We start from the raw sequence: 24,219 nt of genomic DNA, 5'->3' as shown, positions 1-24,219 counted from the left end.
GTGCTCCTACAGTCTGCTCTACCGTCTGAGAGCAGCTCAGTCAGAGCCGGGACTTTGGTGACACCCCTTGACTACTGTTGTTAGGGGGCGTAGGCCCGAGTTCCTTGTGAAGGTGCTCCTCTGGTGGCGGAGTGCGGCATGACTGGCGGCTAGACTGCCGGATTTTTTCAGCGATCGTGTTTTTAACCAATATTAATATGAATATTAATCCATATATAAGACGCACCGGATTGTAAGGCGCACTACGGATTTATGAGAAAATTTTAGGCTTTTAGGTGCACCTAATAGTGCGGATAGGGCTGCCACAAACGATCATTTTGGTAGTCGACTAATCACCGATTATTTTTTCGATTAGTTGACTAATCGGATCATACGTAAATTGAATGTAAAACATACAGCTTATCGCACCAGCATGAAGCTGCTCTTATATAACCATCAATACTTGTCAGCTTTAAGTGTTTAAGGCATATGCTAACTAAAAATAAAGACAATTAAGATGATAGTTCATTAAACCTTTAATGAAATATGCTTGTAGCAACAAACAATTGTTTAACTGCGTAGCATAAAGTGCAAACAGCTGAGTAAAATAAGGAAAAGGCACTTGCCTAAACAACACGAAAATAAATACTTCAGGTTTATTTTTTAGTTTTTTTCTTTTCTTAATTTGACTTTGACATCAAACATAGCAAGTTGCTATTAGTTAGTTGCTATTGCTATTAGCAACAATGACGTAGGCACCTGTAACTAAGGAATTATTACAGTTTTGGTCTCACTGACTCAAATATAACAAAAGTGCATTTTGTGCTCAGTGCTCACAACTGTATTCAACTTTACTACACTCTGACTCTGTGCAATCCCAAACTGCACAAGGGTCTTGTTCATAGCCAGGAAAGTTAGCATTTCTACATGTCTTGGAGAAAGGCTTGCTCTCTTTGGAGAGCAGATGTTCCCTGCTGCAGAGAAAATCCGCTCCGATGCTGTCTGTCACCAGCATGTTCAGTATGGACTCAGTCAGGACGTTTGCTTGCTGAGGTGTGCATGTAGCTGGCTTTGTAACAACGCCGTCCATTGAAGTAGAACCTACTTTTTTAGCACTGATACATAACGTTAGAAAACATTAGCGTTACCACATTTCCTATTCAAACACATCACTGTTGCAGCGTTACAGAAAACACATGAAATATGTGTGCTAAGGGCGGCTAATGAATCAAATCGTCATCGCTAATGCTAACGTTTACAGCTATATGAGTAAGTAGTAAGTTAGTTCTGTTTACGCTAATATTAGCCGCTAACTACCCAGTTAGCTAACCGAGACGGCGGTCCCTCTTCATCTTTGCCACAACCTGCTTCTGTTTCAGGTGCTCGAACATCGCAGTTGTGCTGCCGTGGAAGGCAACTTCTGTCTTGCAGATATTGCATTGCACACTTTCCTCTTTTGTTTTCGGAAAATGCTCCCACACTTTTGAGGTCTTGTGCCGCCGGGTAGCCATGACACCGAGCCCCCCTGGTATAACTTCCGGTGACATCACGGCTGGTCAAGGACAGAAAGGCAGGCGCGGCCGTGGAGGTGCCGCAGCAGTTTTGAGAGAAAAACAAAGATTTAAAAAAAAACAAAACGACGCGTCGACTACTAAATTAGTTGTCGACGATTTTAATAGTCGACATAATCATGTCTAGTCGAATAATCGTGGCAGCCCTAAGTGCGAATAATATGGTAACTTTGTTGCTGCGCATTTTGCTCTAATTCTTCACTTGTTTTGCACTCTTTTTTTCGTGATTTTTTTTCAACGGTTGATTTTTCAGCGCGAAGTTGTGGAGCTGCTATTTCAGTCTGCTGAACAATGACTCGTTGTTCATGTCAACACGAAGACACCGGACGGTGAGATAATCAAAGCTAAGCTAACGAAATGAAATGAAACATGGGATTTTACAGGTAAGACCAAGTTTTTCTCTTGTATTCTCATGCGTGTGTGTGGATACATGCTGCTCTCCAATTACTTAGAAGAGCTAAGGCTGCTTTCACTCACCAAAAAACGGACAACTGTTTTAATTAGTAATTAATGTAATGTGTATATTGTTTATGTGTTCGCTGTTAAGCTGGGGATAGCATCGAGCGGACACACAGACACACACACACACACACAGACACACACACATACACACACACACACACACACACACACACACACACACACACACACACACACACACACACACACACACACACACACACACACACACTCATGACTGAAGTGGACCTAACTAGTTAACCAAATGCTACCTGATTTTAACAGCTTGTGAGGATCTTTCAGTGTCTAGCTCTGAGCCAGGTCATTGCCACACACTGCTAGTAGTCTAGACGAACTCCCCCTCGGGGATGATCACGCCCATATCAATCAAATATGTCTCAAATAGGTCAATTTACTCTATCAATCACCGCGGAGATGACGTAAGGTTCGGCGCTTTATGAATCCAATTGTTTTTTGATTCTGTCCAGCCATGAATCCAAAAGATTCCAAATATCTGTTTATACAGGAAGCGTTTGTTTTCCAGATTCTAGGATTTGGTTGGGTTAGGGAGGACCACTATGTATATGTAGAGACCTGAAATTTTTTAAATAAATTCTTCATAATAGGACCGCTTTCAAGAATGAAACGTTGCCTTTGAAGGCTTTACAATCTGTACAAAGTAACACCCTGTTCCCTTACATTTGTGACACCATCACATTAATCAAGTATGGGTCATATGAAATATCATTGGTTGTATGAGTGCATACCAAAGTAATGGGAAATTAACATAATATGTATGTGTTTTCAGTATGTATTTTATGCAGTAATAATGATTCCACTGAAATTAGAATTGGTAGGAGGACTAATGGCCAGGGAATTACACTCACCTGTCAGGGAGGTGTGAACCAGAGGCTCCCAGGTGAGACGGGGAAAGGGGAGGAAATCAGAGGTCAATCAATCAATCAACTTTTATTTATATAGCGCTTAATCACATCTGAAGACATTTCAAAGCACTTTACAGATAGAAAGCCAGCAATGCCCTCCAGAGCAAGCATAAGCGAGTGGTGGGGAAAAACTCCCTCATTGAGGAAGAAACTCCGTGCAGGACCCAGGCTCTGGAGGGCGGTCATCCGCCTTGACCTGTTGGTTATGAAAGAGAAATACATTGGGGAAAGAGATAGGTCAAGTGAAAGAGACAGAGAGAGAGAGTGAGAGAGTGGCAGATAGGCCAGTTTGAGTTTAATGTCCATAGTGAGCTGTCGCTGAATTGGGGGCCTTTGGATATCCTGTCTTCCATCCGCGTTCTCCACCTGTGGAACAGAGGCACAAAGACAGCGGCAGTATTGTGCAGACAAAGAGTGTGATTTGACAGTCATAATTAATTCTAGGAGCATAGAAAGATAAAGAAAGGTCCAGTAGCCCCTGTGGTGAAACCTGTGCTACTATTAACCACTGTGCCACTAATTAACTGGATTCCAGAAAAAAACATTCCTTAGAGCGTGAGACCCGTTTAAAAATCACGTCGGGGGAAACAGTCAAATCGGAACACTAGCGGTGGTGGATATTTGGACGCTACCAGGAAGCGTCCAGCTGCAGCCCCAGGAACTTATAATTCCCCACTACCTCCACTTCCTTACCCCCGATGACTACTGGCTGTGGGGAGGGTGGTGCCCGCCGGAAATCCAGCACCATCTCCCTGGTTTTGGAGATGTTTAGCTGAAGCTCATTCCGCTGACACCACCCCACAAAGTCCGTCACTACTCTCCTATACTCCCTCTCATCACCCTCCCTGATACATGCCACAATTGCAGTGTCATCACAGAACTTCTGCATGTGGCACATACCCGAGTTATGTTGGAAGTCCATTGTGTAGAGGGTGAAGAGAAGGGGAGAGAGTACCGTTCCCTGCGGGGCCCCTGTGCTGCTGGTCAGCACTGATGACAGACAGTTCCCCATACGGACGTACTGGGGTCTGTCTGTTAGTCCATGATCCAGCTCACGAGATAGGGATCCACAGCCATGGATGACAGTTTCTCCTGCAGGAGCTGGGGCTGGATGGTGTTGAAGGCACTCGAGAAGTCAAGAAAGAGCACCCTCACTGCACAGCTCCCGACATCCAAGTAGGAGAAGGCCCGGTGGAGGAGGTACAGGACTGCGTCGTCAGCCCCAATTTGTGGCCCGTAGGCGAACTGAAGAGGGTCCATCGCGCCCTGCACCTGGGGACGCATGAGCTCCAGGACCAGTCGCTCTAGGGTCTTCATCACGTGCGAGATGAGAGCGACTGGTTGATAGTCATTGAGCTCTGTGGGGCGTCTCCGCTTGGGTACAGGGACGATGCAGGATGCCTTCCACAAGGACGGGACCCTCTCCAGCCGGAGACTGAGGTCGAAGACCTGGTGTAGGGGTTCACCCGGTTCGGCAGCACAGGCCTTGAGGAGTCTTGGGGGGACCTGGTCTGGTCCGGCCGCCTTCCTTGGACGAAGCCTCTTCAACGCAGATGTCACCCGTTCCACAGTGATGGCCGTGTGTGGGGGCGTGGCACGTTGATCCCTCCGGCCGGGGGGTCTGGCAGTTGAAGTGGGGGAAGGGTCTGGGTTTGGACTGAGGTAGATGGGTGAGGTGGACGGAGAGGGAGAGGTGGACGGAGAGGGAGAGGGGGAGGCAGATGAGCTGGATGGAGAGGGGGAGAAGGAGGCACGTGGAGTCAGATCAGCTGGGCCGGGGGAACTCTGGGGACAGGCGCATGGAGTGGTGGGGGAGCTGAACCGATTAAAAAAGCTGTTAAGTTCATCAGCTCGCTCCACGTTCCCCTCCACTGTACTGCAGCCCTCTCCATAGCCGGTGATCACCCTCATGCCACTCCAGACCTCCCGCACCTGGTTGCGCCCAAGCTGTTTCTCCAGCTTCCTTCTATAGTTGTCCTTTGCCTCCCTCAGGCAGAGTCTCATGCCTGCTGGGCCTCTCTCATCGCCACATCTCGGAGAACACCAACAAGCTGGTCTCCCTGTAGCGCTGCTCAGTCCTGCACAGCGCTGTCAGTTCGTCCACCTTGTTGGGCAGTGAGTTCACGTTCCCCATGATGACTGAGGGAACCGAGGGTCTGACCCGCCGGTGGCTGTTAGCTCTAGCCGCTAGCCTATCCTGCTTTTGTTTACCTCCCCTGCTCCCTCTGTACCGCCGCTGGATCTCAGTGGGGATGAGATCGCGTATCCCGGATTCTCCTCTAACTTTCATGGACAGCGTTTGCTCTCTTGAGTACATGAAAACAATGCTATCCATTGTGGTTACTTAAATAAGGAAAAGACTGAGATAAGACAAAGAAAAACAATAAAAAAAGAAGACATACAACGGAGCAGACGAAAACCTGCAGCTAGCTCGTGCATGCACATTTCATAATGTATTATTTGTATATAATTTAGATTATCATTGAAAGTATCTAAGAATAAATTGATGAAATAGGTAAAACACACCAGGACACTAAATCAAAGCTATATTGAGCTATGATTGAGTGTTTTATTTATTTCATTGACACAAGATAACTTCTCTGCAATTACACATCCAAACTCGAACTGTGAAACAAATACAAATGTATCTCTGTGAAATTAAAACAAATGTATCCTGTTGGTGTAATCATTAGACCTTAACAACGAAAATTATTAACTATTATGAACATTCCAAAATGCTGTGATGGCTGCCAGCCAGCTGGAGACACTGCTGTTACACTGCTGCTTATGGCTCACAAACACTGATATTTCCCCCATTCAACACAGGTAACTTGTGTTGAGGGGAGGAAATATCACCACTGATAACTTCTTTAATTCTCTTGAACTTTCCAAGGCACTAAAGGCCCCGAAAACTACCCTGGTTGGTCCAGTAAATAAGAGTAGATAAGAAGTTCCTCCATATGTAGAGGAGTAAAGGGCTCTGCACACTAAAGAGGTGCTGAAATGTGACAATGCAAATGTCTATCAATGCTAATCACGGAAAAATATATCCATTCTAGTCACAATTCACACAGCTGTCAACATCACAAGTGGCCATGAGACTAAACTGGAGACTGTTACGTACCACAACAGAACCAAGGTTGGAGTAGATGTGCTTGATCAAATGGGGAGGAAAGATTCAGTGTAAGCTGCTACATGAAGATGGCCATTGGTGGTGTTTCGTAATATTATTAACCTGGCTGCCATAAATGCTTTGATCCTGTTCAGGTAATGCAACAGCAAGATGATATCACAGAAGAACCTCATAATGCGACTCGCAAAGGAACTTTGCTCAGGACACATGAAAGCAAAATGATAGTGCGAGAGCCCCATTTGGACCAGCGGTAGATGGAGAAGAGAAAACAGTGCCAAGTGAAAAATGTGTAAGAAAAATAAAGCAAATGTGTAAGAAAATAAAGCAATGTACAATTGTGTCAAATGTCATGATGTAGTGGGAGCTGCACAAGGAAGGTACAGGTTACCTTCGTTGACTTGTGAGTGATTGGGAGCCATAAGCAAATCATCTTGGCAATGTAACATCAGTGTCTCCAGCTGGCTGGCAGCCATCACAGCATTTTGGAATGTTCATAATAGTAAATAATTTTCATCATTAAGGTCTAATGATGACACCAATCTATTTTGAAGCAGGATACAATTGTTTTAATTTTACAGAGTTACATTTGCTTTTATTTCAAAGTTCAAATTTGGTAATTGCAGAGAAGCTATGTTATGTCAATTAAATAAATAAAACATTCAATCATTATAGTTTTAATTTAGTGTCCTGGTGTGTTTTTACCTATTAGACCAATTTATTTTTGGATATTTTAATAATAATCCAAATTATATACGAATAATGTCCAAGCAGTCAAAATGAATGACTATGGGAGTTCTAGGTAGAAACACTCAAGTTTCAAGTTTATTTATTCTTATATAGCCCAGATTCACAAACAATGTCTCAAAGGATCTCTTCGATCTCTTTTGTGTTTTGAAATTTTAATGATCAAACAATGTCAGAATAAAATATACACACAATTAGGAAAAGTCAGGGTCCTGTTGGTACACAAGTTTTTTAAAATCAAGTTATGACATTGCAAATTTTGAAAGCAGTCAAAATGACTGCCTTGGGAGTTCTATTCAAAAAGTCTCCAGAGCCAGACAGTAGAGCATCCCTGACAGGGGGCAGCCCTGTCTCACACCTTTGTGGACTTCAAAAGGGAACACTTAAGCAACCTTTAACCTTAAGTACACTCTCAGTTTATCCATACAGGGTCCGAATCTTGGCAATATAGTTAGATCTGAAACAAAAACGTTTTAAGGTGTGCCACAAGTACGTGTGTTCAACTCTACCAAAAGCAATGTCTTCGTCTATGGAAATAGGACCAAGTCCTGTGCCCAAAGAACTTGAGATATCCAAAGCATTCCAAATTAAATGTTAATTTATCCTTGATTAGCCTGCTCGGTACACAGAAAGTCTGGTCCATATGAACAACCTGCTCCATTACCTTTCTTAGCCTGTTGGCCAAGACCTTGGAGAGGAGCTTGTAGTTTGTGCAGAGGAGGGACACCGGTCACCAGTTCCTGATGTCCTGCAAGTCTCCTTTTTTTGGCAGGAGCACGAGGACCGCCCTCCTACAACTCAGGGGCAGCTGATTCGTCATTAGACTTTCCCTGAGGACGGAGAGCAGGTCCTCAACAATCACTGCCCATAATTCTTTACAGAACTCGATGGGCAGGCCATCTAGGCCAGGAGACCTGCCAGGTTTTATCCCTTGCAGGGCCACAGACAGCTCCTGTAGGGTGATGTGTGCATCTAGGCAGTTTGTTACCCTCTGCTGACACCTTTAGCAGACCAGAAAGAAATATTTAAAAAAAATTTTTTTGATTGATTTTTTAATTTTTTCATATTGATAATGTGTCAGTTTTCTCAGTGTACTCAGAATGAAACAGCTTGCCATAGAAACTTGTGGCATATCCACGGATTTCTCCACTATCCTACACCACCCTACCATCCATGGATCACAGAAAGTGGATCAACCTCCTCTGTTCGTTCTTCCTCCCCAGCCCAAAAAAAAAGTGAGAGGAAGTATCCACCAGAGTAATGTTATTGAACTTACTGTGTACCATGGCCCCCCCTTGCGGCCATGCCCAGCACTTGAGCTAAGCACGCTTTTGCTCTTTGGGGGCTGTAATGTGCCCTCTTTCTCCTGTGGACTCTGCTTAAGTCTGCAGTTCTGCCACATGTCTCCAGATCTCTGATAGACCCGACCAAGTCACTGGAGACATTCTGAGTGTAGACACAGATTTTTGATCTGGCTTTTTCCAACATCACACCATTGCCGCAGAGAGCTAAAATCACTTTTTTGTTTTTTAAAACTATTCCAAAAAGCAATAAAAGCTGTTTTAAAACATATGTCAGATAAAAGCGTTGTATTAAAATGCCAGAAAACACGTCTAGCTTTTATGTTATTAATAAAAATACACTGTACAAGAGCGTGATGTGTGAAACCAGCTGGCAATATGGAACAGTTCAACTATGGAACATTAATAAACTGGAAGCGCACAGTTAGATAGCACTCATACACATCAGTGTTGATACCAACCGTTTTGTTCAGTCGTTTCAATAGAATATTATGGTAGATTGAATCAAAAGCTGCGCTAAGATCCAAGAGAACCAGTATAGAAACAAGTCCTTTGTCTGAAGCAGTTAGAACAGGAAGCAACATATGGCAGACCACAGCATGATATATTCACAAGAATAGATTTTAGATCATCCAGCTCCATGCTGGCTGATCCCACCATCCTCGCAGCTGAAAACACTGCAGTCTTAAGCGACACCTGCAGTACAGATCCTGTCACACCAGAGGAAGTCAGAGCCCCTTTGAAAAAACTTAACAGCAAGAAAGCCCCCGGCATCTGTGCAGTAACGGCCGAGATGCTAAAATCTGGCGCTGATAGCATTGTTGAGTCACTCACACACACCTTCAACCGTGTGTGGGAGACAGAGAGGCTTCCCATCAACTGGACCAGAGGAGTCATCCTGCCCTTCTGGAAACACAAGGATGACAGGCTAGCCTGCAGCAACCACAGAGTCTTTACACTTCTCTACATCCTTGGTAAGCTCTTCACCAGGATCTTGCTCACCCGTGCTCTCCCAGCCATCAGAAGCCACCAGCCTCCTTCAGGCTGGCTTCATGCCTGACCGCTCCATAACAGATCTTATCTCCGCCTTTTGCCTGTCCGTAGAGAAGACCTACGAATTCTACAAAGATCGCCATCTATACATTGGGTTCATAGATCTGAAGGTTGCCATTGACACTTTCTGCCAGGCCTCACTGTAGAGTATCCTACAGACCCCTGGAGGGGCTGTAGAGGAGCTTGCCCTGCTCAAGCTCCTCTACAGTAATGCACTGAGCAGTGTCCATACCAACAGCAGATATTCTGACTGGTTTTCCATCTCCAGTGGTGTTCGCCGGGGCTGCGTAGCCGCTCTTGACCTTTTTAACTGCATCATTGACCATCTGTCCCGGGTTTGTGAGTGAGTCCCCGAAGTGTCCATCGGCAACTACCACCTGACTGACCAGGAGTATGCTGACGACACCATCCTGCTCAGCACACCCTACAACCAGCTGAGAGACGCCCTGGGTATATACAGCAAAGAGACCGAGAAGCTTGGCCTTCAAGTGAGCTGGACTAAATCCAAGTTCATGCATGTTGGTGATGGACCGGATCCACCTCCCTTGCAGCTTGGTAATGACATTGTAGAGCCTGTCAAGAGCTTTGTGTATCCAGGATCCATAATGACAGATAATGAAGATTTTAAACCAGACATTTTCCGCAGAAGAGCTCTGGCAGTATCAGCTCTGCAGTCTCCCTGGAAATCACTCTGGTGGCACCAGACCATCACACGCAAGATGAAGCTCAGAATTTACAACACTGCCATACTCTCCATCCTGCTCTACAGTTTGGAAACATGGTCTTTAAACAAGACCCTGGCTGCAAGTATAGATGGCTTTGACAGCAGGGCTCTCAGAACCATTGAAAAAATCAGGTGGCCCCAGTGGGTTTCCAACAAAATGGGCCTGCACATGCCAGCCCAGAGCGTCTTGCCAGGCTGCGCAAGGTCGCACTCACTGGTTTGGTCATTCCCTTCGCCTCCCTCCTGATCATCCAGCAAGAGCCATCCTCCGGTTTGACCCTATGGCAGCAGGCTGGAAATGACCTTGAGGCAAGCCCCGCACCCGATAGCTTGATGTCATTGCAGGCGACTTCCGACAACTGGGAGTTGTTGAGTATGCAGAGCAGTTGGCACAAGACCGCCAGCGCTGGAAAAAACTGGCTTATCTGGTTGGCTCAACGCACAGGGATGGAACCCCCCCCCCCTTGCAAGACCCCTACTGACTGACTGAATCAGTGGCTTAAAGCTTTGGCTTAGCCTCTACATATCCGAAGAGGAAAAAGTCGAAACAGCTGAGGTACAGATGTAAAAGTTGTATTACGGTACTGCAGTATTTTATTTCATTTATGTATTGTATTTACATCCTAAAATTGTTTCTGGTAAGTCTTAGGGAATTGTATTTTCTTGAGTAGTGATACATTTAATAAATAACAACTTATGAACAGCGGCACGGTGGCGCAGTGGTCAGTGCTGTCGCCTCACAACACGGCGGGTCCGGGTTTGAGTCCCGCTCTATGCAGAGTTCCCATGCTCTCCCCATGTCCGCGTTCATTCTGTCCGGGTTCTCTGGCTTCCTCCCACCTCCAAAAGCATGTGCTTCAGGTTGATTGGCCAGTCCCTAAATTGCCCATAGGAGTGACTGTAAGTGTTTGTATGTCTTTGTATGTGGCTCTGCGGTGCACTGGCATCATGCCCGGAGTGTCCCCCGCCTCACGCCCTGTGCCAGCTGGGATAGGCTCCGGCTCCCCATGACCCGCTACGGCGGATACAGCGGTGGTACATGAAAATGAATGAATGAACTTATGAACGATTCAACTTATGAACAATCTCTCAGAACCAATTATGTTTGCATGTTGAGGACTATCTGCCTATTTAAATATATACAGTGCAGGGACAACTTCATTGCCATCAATACTTGTGGAAGAGGTGGAGAAAGAGACAGCTCAGAGGGAAGAGAGAGGAGGGACAAAAAAATAATAAATAGACTGAGAGCAGTGTAATACTGTAATAAAAATTCATGGATAATTGAGTACTACTTGCAGTAATTGTAGAACAACAGAGAGAGAGAGACAGGCAGAGACAGACAGAGAGAGAGACCTAGAGAGAGAAGACACAAAGACACAGAGAGAAAAGACAACAGACTATCTGTTGACACAAATATGCAGACATACATACAAGACCCTGACTTAATTACCCACTATATAATTTGTTCACTTGTCAGAATTTCACCCAAATCAAACCTGATGACATGCTCACTGACCTCACACTGGGTGAAATCCATCAGGCATTTATATCTGTCAGGACAGAAGAAGACTCCATCCAGATGCATGATTTTTTCATTGTCATATTGGGCTTTACCTGACCCTGTGAAATTTCTTTCCTTAGTCCATATACATGAAGACTACATTATCTCAGAAACAGATGCAGAACATCAGGTGAAACGGCTTGGTAAAATGGGGGTGTAAATGAGAGGGTACAGTATTTGTGCAGTAACTTCTATACACAAACAGCAGCACAGAACAGTTGTATTTATTTGAAGCTATGTCTTTGTCCATTTGATGAAGGAAAACATGTTGTTTTTTCACATTCATTATTTATTGATAATATTAAATGATACTTAGAATAAGAAGACTTCACTTTGTTGGATTGGGTTGTTTCTACTTTGCCTGCAGCTGCATTATTTAGATGATGCATCCATCTGACCACTGGGGCCTTGTGTCTGTAAGTGTCAAGAGAATCCGGCTGAAACCAACATCTACCATGAGGTAAATCAACTGATCCAAACCATTGTCTTTGTGAGGTTATTTGAGCTTTCGCTTTTCCTCACATATTCAATCAAACGGTTTCTCCCAGATGCATCAGATTGTACATTAGATATCACAGGTGGGAGGCTGTTATTCACAATTTAAACCGATATTCAATAGCTTGCTGTCAATGACATGGTGATGAAACCAAGCACAAACAATAACACCAAATTATATCTTAATTGAAACGCTGTGTTGACATTTCCATAATTTTTTTTCTTTCAGAGAATAAATGGTGTATTTCATGAATGAATCATTGTTTCATTAAGTCTTGTATGACTATAATGATACGATATAATAAGTGAGAGTCCATATTAGAATAGGTTCCTTTATGGAGGACAATACAAGTGGCAAATCTCATACACTTGATTCTGTCTGTTATATGATAATTTCTGGTATTTGAAAATAATATTGTACAGTGTGAAACACACACTGATTAGAACCAAAGAAATAATACTAATAATTTTATTGTTTGTGTAATTGTATTGTGAAAGCAGTGACATTGCCCTTTGCTTCAAGTAGTCTAAAGTGCATCTAAATTTTTAAATTAAAAAATTCAGACTTGTTGGATGCAGTGTGGTTTGCTTGTGTGTTATAGAACAAACTTCATTCATGAATTCATATTCCACAGAGAAAAGTGCCAGGCAGATTTGAAACGAAAACCTGCTGCCATGCTCACCGCACCATTATACTGCCGAACATTAACTTGATTAAAGAACAAGAACTTAAAATTTCAAATTTCAATACATATTAAATTAATTCATACTATTTAACTATTAGTTTTGTAAGTCTAATAGCTCCATCTGGTGGAATTAAAACACTCGTGGTCAAAGCAATGCAGTGTTGAATCAGTATGTTATTTTAAATGAATTTGAAAGATTCATATGTAACATTTCTATTCAATTTATTTGTATCTTCTGTGTATATATATATATATATATATATATATATATATATATATATATATATATATATATATATATATATATATAAACTTTTTGGCCCACATTATAATGTGTTCTCACTTGTCTTTCTTTGCACTGTTTTCCTATAATCAAGGATATTTTCAGTGATTTCCTTTAATGTTTCAATTCATTCTACTTTTAAATCTTGCAATGAAATATTCTGTTCTTACAGCACTGTTTTAATTTATTCATATTTCAATGTACACATGTATGTACACACATTCTGTAAGGCATTTTATGACATGGGCTCAGCAATACAGATAGCGAGGGAGAGAGAATGAGAATTAAATTAAGTTAAATACAAACAGGTTGGATTTTTTTTTAAAATTAGAATTTAATTAGTATAATTAGGACTGATTATTTGAACCTAAAGCTTAGGATAGACCTCCACTGTCCACAACTCTACACAGGACAAGCCATTCCATAAAAAGGATGAATAACATAAAATACAAAGATATTTAATTTTAAGGACTAAAGATTGGAACGGAAGATGTGAAGAGCTTCAAGATGAATTTGAACCTACAGTTTTACTCACCTACCTGACCCATTTCATTTAATTTTCATTCCTGATTGTCTCTTTAATTGATCAACAATTTTGATCTGTCAAGGGTTTAATTTTGGCAAGGGTAATACACTTTTGAGGTTGTCATATTGTTAAATTCTTCATATATGTCTGCATGCAAAATAAACAAACACCGATTTTTCTCCTGAACGCCCGCTGTTTGGTGGATCAATATGATTTGTGTTCAACTGCTCGGGTTGCTTAAAATGTAATGCAAAGTTATTAACTACAACAAATATTTTGTTTTTCGACAGTACCACATCAAATTCAAGTTGAAAAGGATTTGCAAATCCTTGCAATTATCTTTGTATTGAAAACTCTTTGTGTCTCAAATTAAATTTTACATAGTTGCTTTTTAGAAACGATGCTTATATAAATAATTAAATATTTAATTTAAATTTTAAAATTTTAAAATTTCTGTATTTAATCTCTGGCAATGTGAGATAGTTTGTCTAAGATTTGCAAACATAATTGGACAGAATTAGATAAAATAAAACTGTGTTCATGCACAGACACATGGTTTCTACATTTTGATTTTATTTGTACTTTCACGACCGTGTGACCAAAATAAACACCATCTATGCTCATCTGGTGTCATTTTCAAGGATGATATGTTGCATTGGTATTTTATTCCAGACTCATACTGCATGTCCACATCTAAACCTGCTCAAAGCAGTCACCATCATTTGAAATGGTAAAGTTCAAAGTTGTATTGGTGGGGGGATATTTGAAATTAAAAGATCGTTTGGACAGTGAATGGTTCATTAGGGTTTTTCTGTTCCGTGGAGCAGTATGTAGATAGGATAAAGCAGTAGGTAGATCTGAAGCTTGGATGAAAAGTATGTACTAGCAGTTATAATCAAGATATTCATTTGAACTCTTTTGAGGCTCTTGTTTTAAAACCATCACCTACAGCTGTAAACAGCAGCCTTCATCTTATAGTGTTATAAAGACCCCCTGGTCCCTCTTCTTTATTCTTCAGAAAATTTGGTGAATTCATATTGGATCTAATTACTCATCCTGCTGAGGTTATAGTGACCGGTGTTTTTAACATTCATTTAAATAAGGCTAGTTATCCCTTACGTAAAGCATTCTTAACTTTCCTTGACACATTTGGTTTCACTCAGTGTGTACATGAAGCAACTCATTCCCATAATACCTTAGATCTGATTCTATTGCGTGGTATAAATGTTACTGCTGTGACTGGCTTTCCTCTTACATCAGTGATATCTGACCATTTTCTTATTACATGTAAAGCAGCCTCTATTTGTCCACATAGCATGACTCCTGATGTAGTTACTACTCACCATATCAGCTCGTCTGCATTATCTAAACTTAGTGAGCTTTTACCTGCGGTATTGGCTCCTTTTACTGAAGCGACAGGATCAACGGCACTAGTGACTTAAACTCAGCTCTTTGTAGTCTGTTACACTCAGTTGCACCTCTAAAACCTAAAACCAGAGGGAGGCATAGGTCTACACCATGGTTTAATGAGGATACACACGCTCGTAGATGGGCCTCCAGGAAATTACAGCGCAGATGACCCAACCGGTCAAGGCGGATGGCCACCCAAAAGAGTCTGGGTCCTGCCCGGAGTTTCTTCCTCATCGAGGAAGTTTTTCCCCGCCACTGTATGCTTGCTCTGGAGGGTTCAGTAGGGTTTTTCTGTCTGTTAAAGCGCTTTGAAATGTCTGTTACCATGATTAAGTGCTATATAAATAAAACTTGATTGAGATAGCGTAAATAAAAATCTGAACTAAATTATTTCAATAGTCAATAGATCAAAAGTCAAGAATTTTGGAGTTACGTTAGATTCATCTCTCTCTCAACATATTAAAAAAAGTAACAAAAGTTACCTTCTTAAATTTACACAGTATTTTCAAAAGTAGGTCCCTTCTATCTATGGCTGATGCAGAGATTCTGATTCATGCCTTTGTGTCCCCCAGACTTGACTACTGTAATGTTCTGCTATCAGGGTTGCCTTGGTCTAGTAAAATAAGCCTTCAGATGGTTCAGAATACAGCAGCAAGAATCTTAAACCAGGGAATTTGACATCATCCCAGTTTTAGCTTCATTGCTTCATTACATTGGCTTCCGATTCATGTTAGATTTGACTTTAAAGTGCTTTTAATGACCTACAAATGCATTGATGGGCTTGCTCCCGCCTAAATGCCTAAATCTACTTAAACCATACATTCCGATGAGGGCTCTCCGCTCTCAGAATACAGGTCCCGTGCGTGTTCCCAAAGTGAAAGATAAATGAGCAGATCGAGCTCCTTTCCTCTGGAATAACCTCCCTATTGATATTAGACTGTCTGAATCTGTAGAAATCTTTAAATCTAGACTCAAAACATATCTGTTCTTTGTACATATAATTAATATCTGGGAGGTGGGTGGGGTCTCAGTGTTCAGGTTCAGCCTTGTCCTGTCGATGAGCTGTAGGATTACTTTTTAGGCCCCTGCCTCTCATTAATCCTCTATTTAGGTCCCTCCAGTACCACTCTCACCCTTGCTCTCTCTCCCCCTCTCCTGCTGTGTCGCTCTGTTGCTCTCCCATTCTCTCTGTCAGGCCTTTGTGTGGTGGAACATCAGCAATCGGTGATCTCTGTCTGCTTCCTCGACTGGTGCTGTCTTACGCTACACGATGGATCTACAAGGGGAGTCTGGTTCCTTTTTTTGTTTGTTTCGGATATGGTTTGGGCTTTGGCATGGGTAATCATACATTTTTTCTATGTATTTGGTATGTCCACAGTGGTGGATCATCGGCAATTTGTGACCTCTTCTCTGTCTGCTGGTGGTGTCTTACTCTACAAGATGGATCAATCAGCGTGTTTCTGTAGTACATTTATTATTGTTATTATTATTGTTGTGTATTGTGTTGTAAATCTGTATATGCGGTACCTGTTGCTTCACCTGTCCGCTCCTGGAAGAGGGGTCCCTCCTCTGTAGTCTTCCTGAAAATTCTCTAATTCTTTTTTTTTTCCTAAAGCGTTTTGGAGGGTGTTTTTCCCTATCCAATGTGAGGGTCACACTACTCGCAGTACACAAATTTCAGAAACATGTTGCTCATGTGCAGATTGTAAAGCCCTTTGAGGCATTTTTTGTTAATCTAGGCTATGTAAAATAAACTTGGATCTTGGGCTTTTTGAATGCCAATGTTATGAAAATGATATTGGTAGATTGTCATCGGGAACCTGATGGATGATTAAAAAAAGGTCCGATCCCCCACAGGAGCAGGATCTCGTGTTCCATTAAAATCTTAAGTTTCAAAGACCAGCATTGTGAGACAAGTCTTAGTGTTAATCTCCAGTTAATAGATGTGCCTAAAACCACTCAGTAACACAATAACAGCACAGCAAGTTCAGAGTAATTCATTGTAATTTAACAGAAAATACAACACAGAACATCTCACTTCAAATAATGCATAGTCACTTTCTCATATCATCTTGTATTAAATGAAGAACATACACAGTGGGTGCTAAACAATGCTGCCTCACAGCAAGGTCATGGGTTCAAACCCCAGTATTTCCAACATGGCCTTTCTGTGAAGAGTTTGCATGTTTTCTCCGTGTCTGTAATGGGTTTTCTCCAGGTTCTCTGGTTTCCCCCATTGCAAGGAAAAACATGTTTTTAATGAATATTGGTCATGTTGGGCCGTGGTGGTGTTGCACCCAGGGTACAGTGGCTCTGGAACAACTCTAAATCTGACCTTCCAATTTCGTTGTATATCTGTATGACAAAATATAGACCTTTACCTTCAAGCGGTCACAAATGACAAAATAACAAACTTTGCCTTCAAGCGGTCACAGATAATAATTTTTCTAAACTGTTGTGAACTGACAGTCACATGTCTTGGCATTCAATATGATTTCATTTTCTACATTTTTTAAAGTGACTGGCCTTTGCAGAGCAAACGCATTAATTTTGGATTAAAATAGTGACAACTGCCAAAGAAGCAGTACCAGATGATCTTCTAAAACAAGGATGTTCAGGCAGTCCTTTACAAATTGCCTGAATGGACCAAGGTCAGGCTAAAATCTTGCATAACTAACAAAATCAAATTCCAAATAGCATGAAAGTACTTTAGTGGTGACTTATTTTTTATAGATCTAATTTAGTCAATTTTTAAATGCAAAGCCAACAAAATGTCGACTTAATGAAACTTAATATTTTGCATTGCATTTCATTCAAAATTCACATTAAGCAAAGACAACCTGAAAAAAATTATATAATGCAACTTCTAAATAATGTGTCAAAAAATCCTCTTTCTACCTGAATCCCTCTCCAAAGTGGGCTTCCTCAAACTACGATCATTGTATTTCTGCCTCAGTTGTTTTTGTTTTTTTTTGGGAGGGGGGGCATTGAAGGACAACAGAGAAGATTTATTGGCATTCCAAGTCTTCTCCATTTGTAGTTTTTCTCTTGTTTGATTACATTTATTTTTTTAGCTCTCAGCTTTAATGTTTTAGGGGTTTAAGAGAAATGCAATTTCAGTTCTTGGCATATGTACAGATGTAGCAGAACTGAAAATAAAGCTGACTTTGAACGTCTGTATTTAATTAGGGGTCTTATGCTGTCTACTTTTGTACAAAGCCTGATGACACACAAATGGAAATGTCTTATGTAGTTGTGTATATAGACACAGACACACGCACAACTTTTTTGTATTTCTTTTCATGCATAGTTGTTTGGCCACATTTTCATGACCATACCTCTCCAGATGACATTACATGGGTCCCAGAGGTTTCTTCTAGCTATGAGCCAATTGCACTGAGACTTTTTCCAATCTTAGTTTTTCCATGATGCATGAGCTGTGACATGAAACTGATCCACAGTTTCATGTCACAGCCGAGTTTGGCTGTTCCTCACTCAATTTTAATCCTCCTGCAAACTGGTTTCTGTTGAGCACATTGTTAGCACCTGTTTGGTATAATTTGATAATCATACACCTGAATATGATCCTATAAAATCCCTGACTTTGTGGAAGGCTGTAGTACAGAGCACCTTATAGTTCCATCTTTGGAAGATCTTGCAAAAGTTTAGCGAGATCTCGCAAAGATGGACTTTTTTTTTCTCTCCACGTCAAATAAGGGGCTCCTTAACATAGAACTGATGCCATTTTGAAAGTAAATGTTGATTTTAGATTCATTGCATGTTCATTGCATTTTTTTTGTAAATGAAGAGATATAAACAAGTCATACTGTAAAACATTTCTTTATACCTGCATATTCCCTTCCTCTTCCCTCTCTCCTCTATATAAACAGCCCTTAAGAGGTCTAATGACGTCCATGTCTTGATAGTTCAGGGCTCTTCTGGAAGCAACAGGAGAACCTATCATATGAGACAAGCTGTCATAATGTTACATCCGACTAGTCTATAAAACTCAATTCCAGCCTGATAACGCTCAGAGGAGAAGAGAAAGCATTTGAAGAAATTCTAAATTAAGTTTACGGTCAACATATTCAGTAACACTCTATTAACTGATTCTCATAGAATTTTGTCTTAAATCATGTATTTAAACTAAATGGGCCATTTTCAAAAATTTAACAAGTATCAATGAATTGAAGCAGTCTCATATTCAAACTTTAAAAAGCATTTCTTTGAAATATCAATCAATAAGGCTACAGAGTACAAGGAGTAACATGACAAATCAAACATTCATCTCATTCTTTGGTCAGGTCAACAGAAGACAGCAGTACTTGTAAGAAAAGCCTCATAGTGAGTTGTGTTTGGACAAAATCCATGAAGAGCACCTCAATGCTTTCATGTGGTGTCTCAATGCCGTATTGCAATTGATATGCAGCAAGTTAAGTATATGCTCGGATTTGGAAGAAAAATCCCATGGTATGTCCAAGAAAATGTTACTGGTTCATAAAGAGAGAATGTATGTGATGCTGGTGTCAAGCGTAGACATTGTTTGCATTGCCTGGTGAATAGGGAAAGTGGGCAGGATTCCAGTCACTGTAGTCCCAATTCACAAGCATCAGACAAAGTAAAGATCTGCCAAAATGAAGGCAGCTGTTTCTATGGTGTAAAGCAACTGAAAATATTTTCCTCATTATTACTACTAGCATAGGCCACCAAACAAGAATCCTCATCAGTCCACTATTTAAGTTTTCCTTTCAGGGCTCAAGTTCCTCAGACACTCTGGAATATTTGTTGAACTCTTGTGGTTAAAAGCTTGTTTCAATATTTTCATCTCTTGCTTGACTTCATGTAGGATGGTATCGCTCCTCGAGCAGTCAGCCCTTCAAAGCGTTTGTATGTGTAGTTGATGAAGACCCAGTCCTTGTTTTTCAGGTCAACCTCAGTCTGATTCAACACAGGAGCGGCTATAAAACACAAACAAAAAACCAAACCAAAACAAAAAAAGAACACAAGGTTTAGTTCAATTCAAGATAGAAGCACACAAGCACAAAACCTGTCTTTTGATAAACATAAAAAGGCAGTTTACCTGCTGGTGTGAGAATATCTGAATCTGGAAATTCATCGAAGTTTGAAGTGTCATCAATGCTTTTGATCTCTATAGGAATGGCAGCAGGTCTCTCTCTACATAACATCAATAATATTAGATACAAGGGTTAGATTAAAGGTTATAAGAGTGTCTTATGTTCAGCACTGTCCAAAAGTCAGATGTGAAGAAATGTTGTAATGTAAGAATTCCTCAAAAATTGTTTCTACATAGTGATTGCAAAAAAGCAAAGTGAATGCAGTGAAGAAAATGTAAATCAAAGATTTAGTGTGACCAACATTTACCTTCAACATGGCATTAATTCCTCTAGGGGGGCGCTCAGAATGCAAGCATATTGGATACCAATCAGATTTGTCCTTATCCGATTTTAAGGGCTAACTGTCAACACTGGTTTTAGCAAGTGTCCAAATTTGATCTGGCTCAGTTCAGACTGGGCCACATTATTTGCCGGTCTGACAGGCTGCCGTCGCAAGGATGTCGAGGCGGAGGCATCGTTCAGCGTGTGTAATGTTTGAGGTCATACAATTGTGGCAGTAGCAAAAACAAAAACAACGATGAACATGGACGCTGGTCACTTCAGAGCAGTGGTTCTTAACCTGGGTTCGATTGAACTCTAGGGGTTCGGTGAGTCGGTCTCGGGTTCAGCGGAGATGGAGGTCAAGACAAAAACATCCGACATGATGTGCCGGTTGTTTTTGCCGGACATACACGAATCACTGTGCACGTTTGACACATTGTGTCAATTCGTGATGACACGCCCCCCTTAAACATCACTGGCTGCAGGTGATCATGCAACTTCGATTAGACCTACCTGTACTAAATGGGATTTTGTGCACTCAGTAGTCGATTTATACCTGTCATGATGGTACATCATCTGATTGCTTTTTTAATATTTTAATTCATAGTAACTATGTAGAGCAGAAAAAAGAAAGCGGTCGGACAAATATGTGCAATGTGAATTTACATGTATTGTATAACGGAACGTGATGGGAGTCAGCTTTCTGCATGATTTGCAATGTCAAGTTGATCAACTCTAGTCTCGCACTGGCAAAAATAAAGGAACACTTTCTTAAGCTGCATGGAAAACAAAAGAAACAGATTTTGCTGTGAAAATGACATAAGAGTAGCACTTGCCAAGGTGAAGTCACGCATATCTAAACTGGTCTCTCAATAATAGAAGAAGTGACACTGATTTACACGTAGGTAATTTCATGTGAGTTCATGTACTGTCTTGGTGTTGTTCTTTGAAAAAAGGTGACATTAATACACAATTCATTAATTACACCAGTAAAACATATACCTATGTCCTAAATTTGAAAACTATTTATTTATTTATTTTTTTTACTAAAGAAGGGTTCGGTGAGTGAGCATATGAAACCGGAAGGGTTCAGTACCTCTAACAAGATTAAGAACCACTGCCTTAGAGTATCGGCGGTATCACTGTCTGGTAGAGGTGGAGAAAATCTCAGATGCAGCAGACACTGTCAACTTCCTTCTTCCATTTTTTGCTGCTCCATAGTGTGCAACGCTCCTCCTTCTGGCGCCTTGCCTCTTGCGTCAAGTCCAGTGATGTCACGGACTGCCATTTCTCATTGGTGTGTTTGGAGATGTTCAGACTGAGTCTCAGATCTGTCCATATCCGATATGAAACTACCTACTGAATGTGGTTTCAATCCGTTCCACAAAAATCGGATTTCATGTAGTACAGTACTATGTGACTGTTCAGACTACAAACGAGACATGCAATATCAATCTGGATGGGCTGAAATTCGGATTTTGGCGACCAGTTTGAACAAGCCCCAAGTACATAATGTCAAGGAATTTGTAGGATCATAATCAGGTCTATGTTTATCCATTTATACCAAACAGGTGCTAAAAATGTAGGCTGGAACAGTCATTCACTGAAAAATATAATTGTATGCCAGAGGTTTTAAACGCAGTTAAGAACAGTCAAACTGCTAACAAAGTGAGGTTGTCATAAGCTTTCTCCAGATCTACAAAAACACATTGCAGCTCCCTCTGGTCTTCTCTGTACTTCTCTATCAACATCCTCAAAGCAAATACTGGATCTGTAGTACTCTTTTTTTTGGCAAGAAACCATACTGCTGCTCACAAATGTTCACTTCTGCCTTTAGTCTAGCTTCAACTACTCTTTCCCATAACTCCATTGTATGGCTTATCAGCTTCATTCCTCTACAGTTCCCAGAACTCTGCACATCTTCCTTGTTCTTAAAAATTGGAACCAATAGATTTCTCCATTCCTCAGGCATCTTCTCACTATAAAAGATTATGTTGAACAACCCAGTCAGAAACTCCACTGCCACCTCGGTAGCAGTTATACAGCTTTATCATCAGGACTGAGTGCCTTTCCACTTTTCATCCTCTTCAATGCGCTCCTCACTTCATCCTGACTAATCTTTGATACTTCCTGGCCCACAAAGGCCACCTCTTCTAGTCTTTGTTCTCTTTCATTTACCTCGTTCATCAACTCTTCAAAGTACTCTTTCTATCTTCCCATCACCCTACTGACACCTGTCAGTATACTTCCATCCCTATCCTTAATCACCCTAACCTGCTGCATGTCCTTTCCATCTCTGTCTGTCTGTCTGTCTGTCTTGCCAACCTGTATAGATCAGTCTCTCCCTCCTTACTGTCCAAACTAGCATACAAGTCATCACAAGTTCCTTGTTTGGCCTTTGCTACCTCTACTGTCACCTTATACTGTATCTCCCTGTACTCCTGTCTACTCTCGCCAGTCCTCTGTGTCCCACTTCTTCTTAGCTAACTTCTTTCTCTGTACACACTCTTGTACCTCCTCATTCCACCACCAAGTCTCCTTTCCTTCCAGATGACACACCAAGTACTCTCCTACCTGTCTCCTGATCACATTAGCTGTAGTTGTCCAGTCATCTGGAAGCACCTAATGACCACCCAAACCCTTTATTAACTCCTTCCTAAAAGTCATGCAACATTTCATTTTTCAGCTTCCAAATCAACATACAGTAACTACATTATATTCTGTCCCAGCCAAAGAGGAACAGAAGAGCCTGTGTTTGCATTTCATTTCTAATCATGTGCCAGTTTAAGTGCCTGGCGGAATAAAAAACTAAAAAGTAGGATGTGCAAAAATATTGGCCCCCTGTTCTTTCAGCTCAGCTAACTGACTCCAGAAGTTCCCTGATGACTTCTGAATGATCCAATGTTGACCTAAATGATAACAATGACAAACAGAGTGAGACCTGTGTGTCATTTGGTCTCACATTTGCACATCCTACTTCTCAGTTTTTTATTTGTAAACACAATATAAAATGTTGAATAAATTTGGTTCCACTTCACGATTGTGTCTCACATTTTTCAGATTCTTGAAAAATATTTTCAGTTTGTTATCTATAAGTTTGAAGCCTGAAATGTGGGAAAATGTCAAAAAGTTCTTCTGGGGGGGGCAATACTTTCGCCAGGCACTGTACCTGGCACATTATTAGAAATGAAATGCAAACACAGGTTCTTCTGTTCCTCTTTGGCTGGGACTAAATATAAACAGTTACTGTATGTTGATGTGGAAGCTGAAAAATGAAATGTTGCATGACTTTTAGGAAGGAGTTAATTCAGGTTGTGGATGGTCAGTAGGTGCTTCCAAATCACTGGACAAATACAGCTAGAAGTAGGATCGGGCCTAAAAAATCCAGCCCGACCCGAACTGAGCTCGACGGTAGTAAAGCCCGACCCGAACCGAGCCTGACGGTATAAAAGCCCAACCCGGCCCTACCCAAACCGAACCCGACTGTATTAAAGCCCGACCCAACCCAAATGTAATTATTGACATTTTGAGCCTGAACCGGCCCGAATTTCGGGCTTGGATTCGGGCTTAAGATCTTACTTTCAGTGCGTATACGATCAGAAAGGTAAAGTGACAGGAGAAAATACAGCTGACGCACGGAAGGCACTGAGCAGGTACTGTAGATGGATATTTCTCATACAGCGCCTTCAATGTTTTACCTAAATTATTTATTTTGTAAGGGTATTCCTTAGTTTAATACCCATAGATCGTTTAAGATACATTATATATATATATATATATATATATATATATATATATATATTTATTTAAAAAGTTCGGGCTTGGATCTTAAGCCTCAAAAAAAAATCCAGCCCGACCCGTCCCAAGAGTATTGAAGTCCGACCCGACCCGAAAGTAATTGTTGACTTTTTGAGCCCGACCTGACCCGAATTTTGTGTCGGGTCGGGCCCG

General features: G+C 41.3%; 1 protein-coding gene across 7 annotated transcripts in view; it reads right to left on the bottom strand.

The window, feature by feature from the left end:
- Positions 1–16,853: 16,853 nt before the first annotated feature.
- stk38a (serine/threonine kinase 38a) overlaps positions 16,854–24,219 on the bottom strand; it is a 57,402-nt gene continuing 50,036 nt past the window's right edge. For all 7 annotated transcript variants that reach the window (XM_068325265.1, XM_068325313.1, XM_068325322.1 and 4 more), the window contains 2 exons: positions 19,953–20,047; positions 16,854–19,830 (listed from right to left, as the gene is read on the bottom strand). In XM_068325265.1, coding sequence (XP_068181366.1) covers positions 19,694–19,830; positions 19,953–20,047 — 232 coding nt within the window. In that variant the 3' untranslated portion in view covers positions 16,854–19,693. The remainder of the gene's footprint in view (positions 19,831–19,952; positions 20,048–24,219) is intronic.

The sequence above is a fragment of the Antennarius striatus genome, chromosome 2 (genome assembly GCF_040054535.1).
Source record: "Antennarius striatus isolate MH-2024 chromosome 2, ASM4005453v1, whole genome shotgun sequence".
NCBI lineage: Eukaryota > Metazoa > Chordata > Actinopteri > Lophiiformes > Antennariidae > Antennarius > Antennarius striatus.
This window is presented reverse-complemented; position numbering and strand designations above follow the sequence as displayed.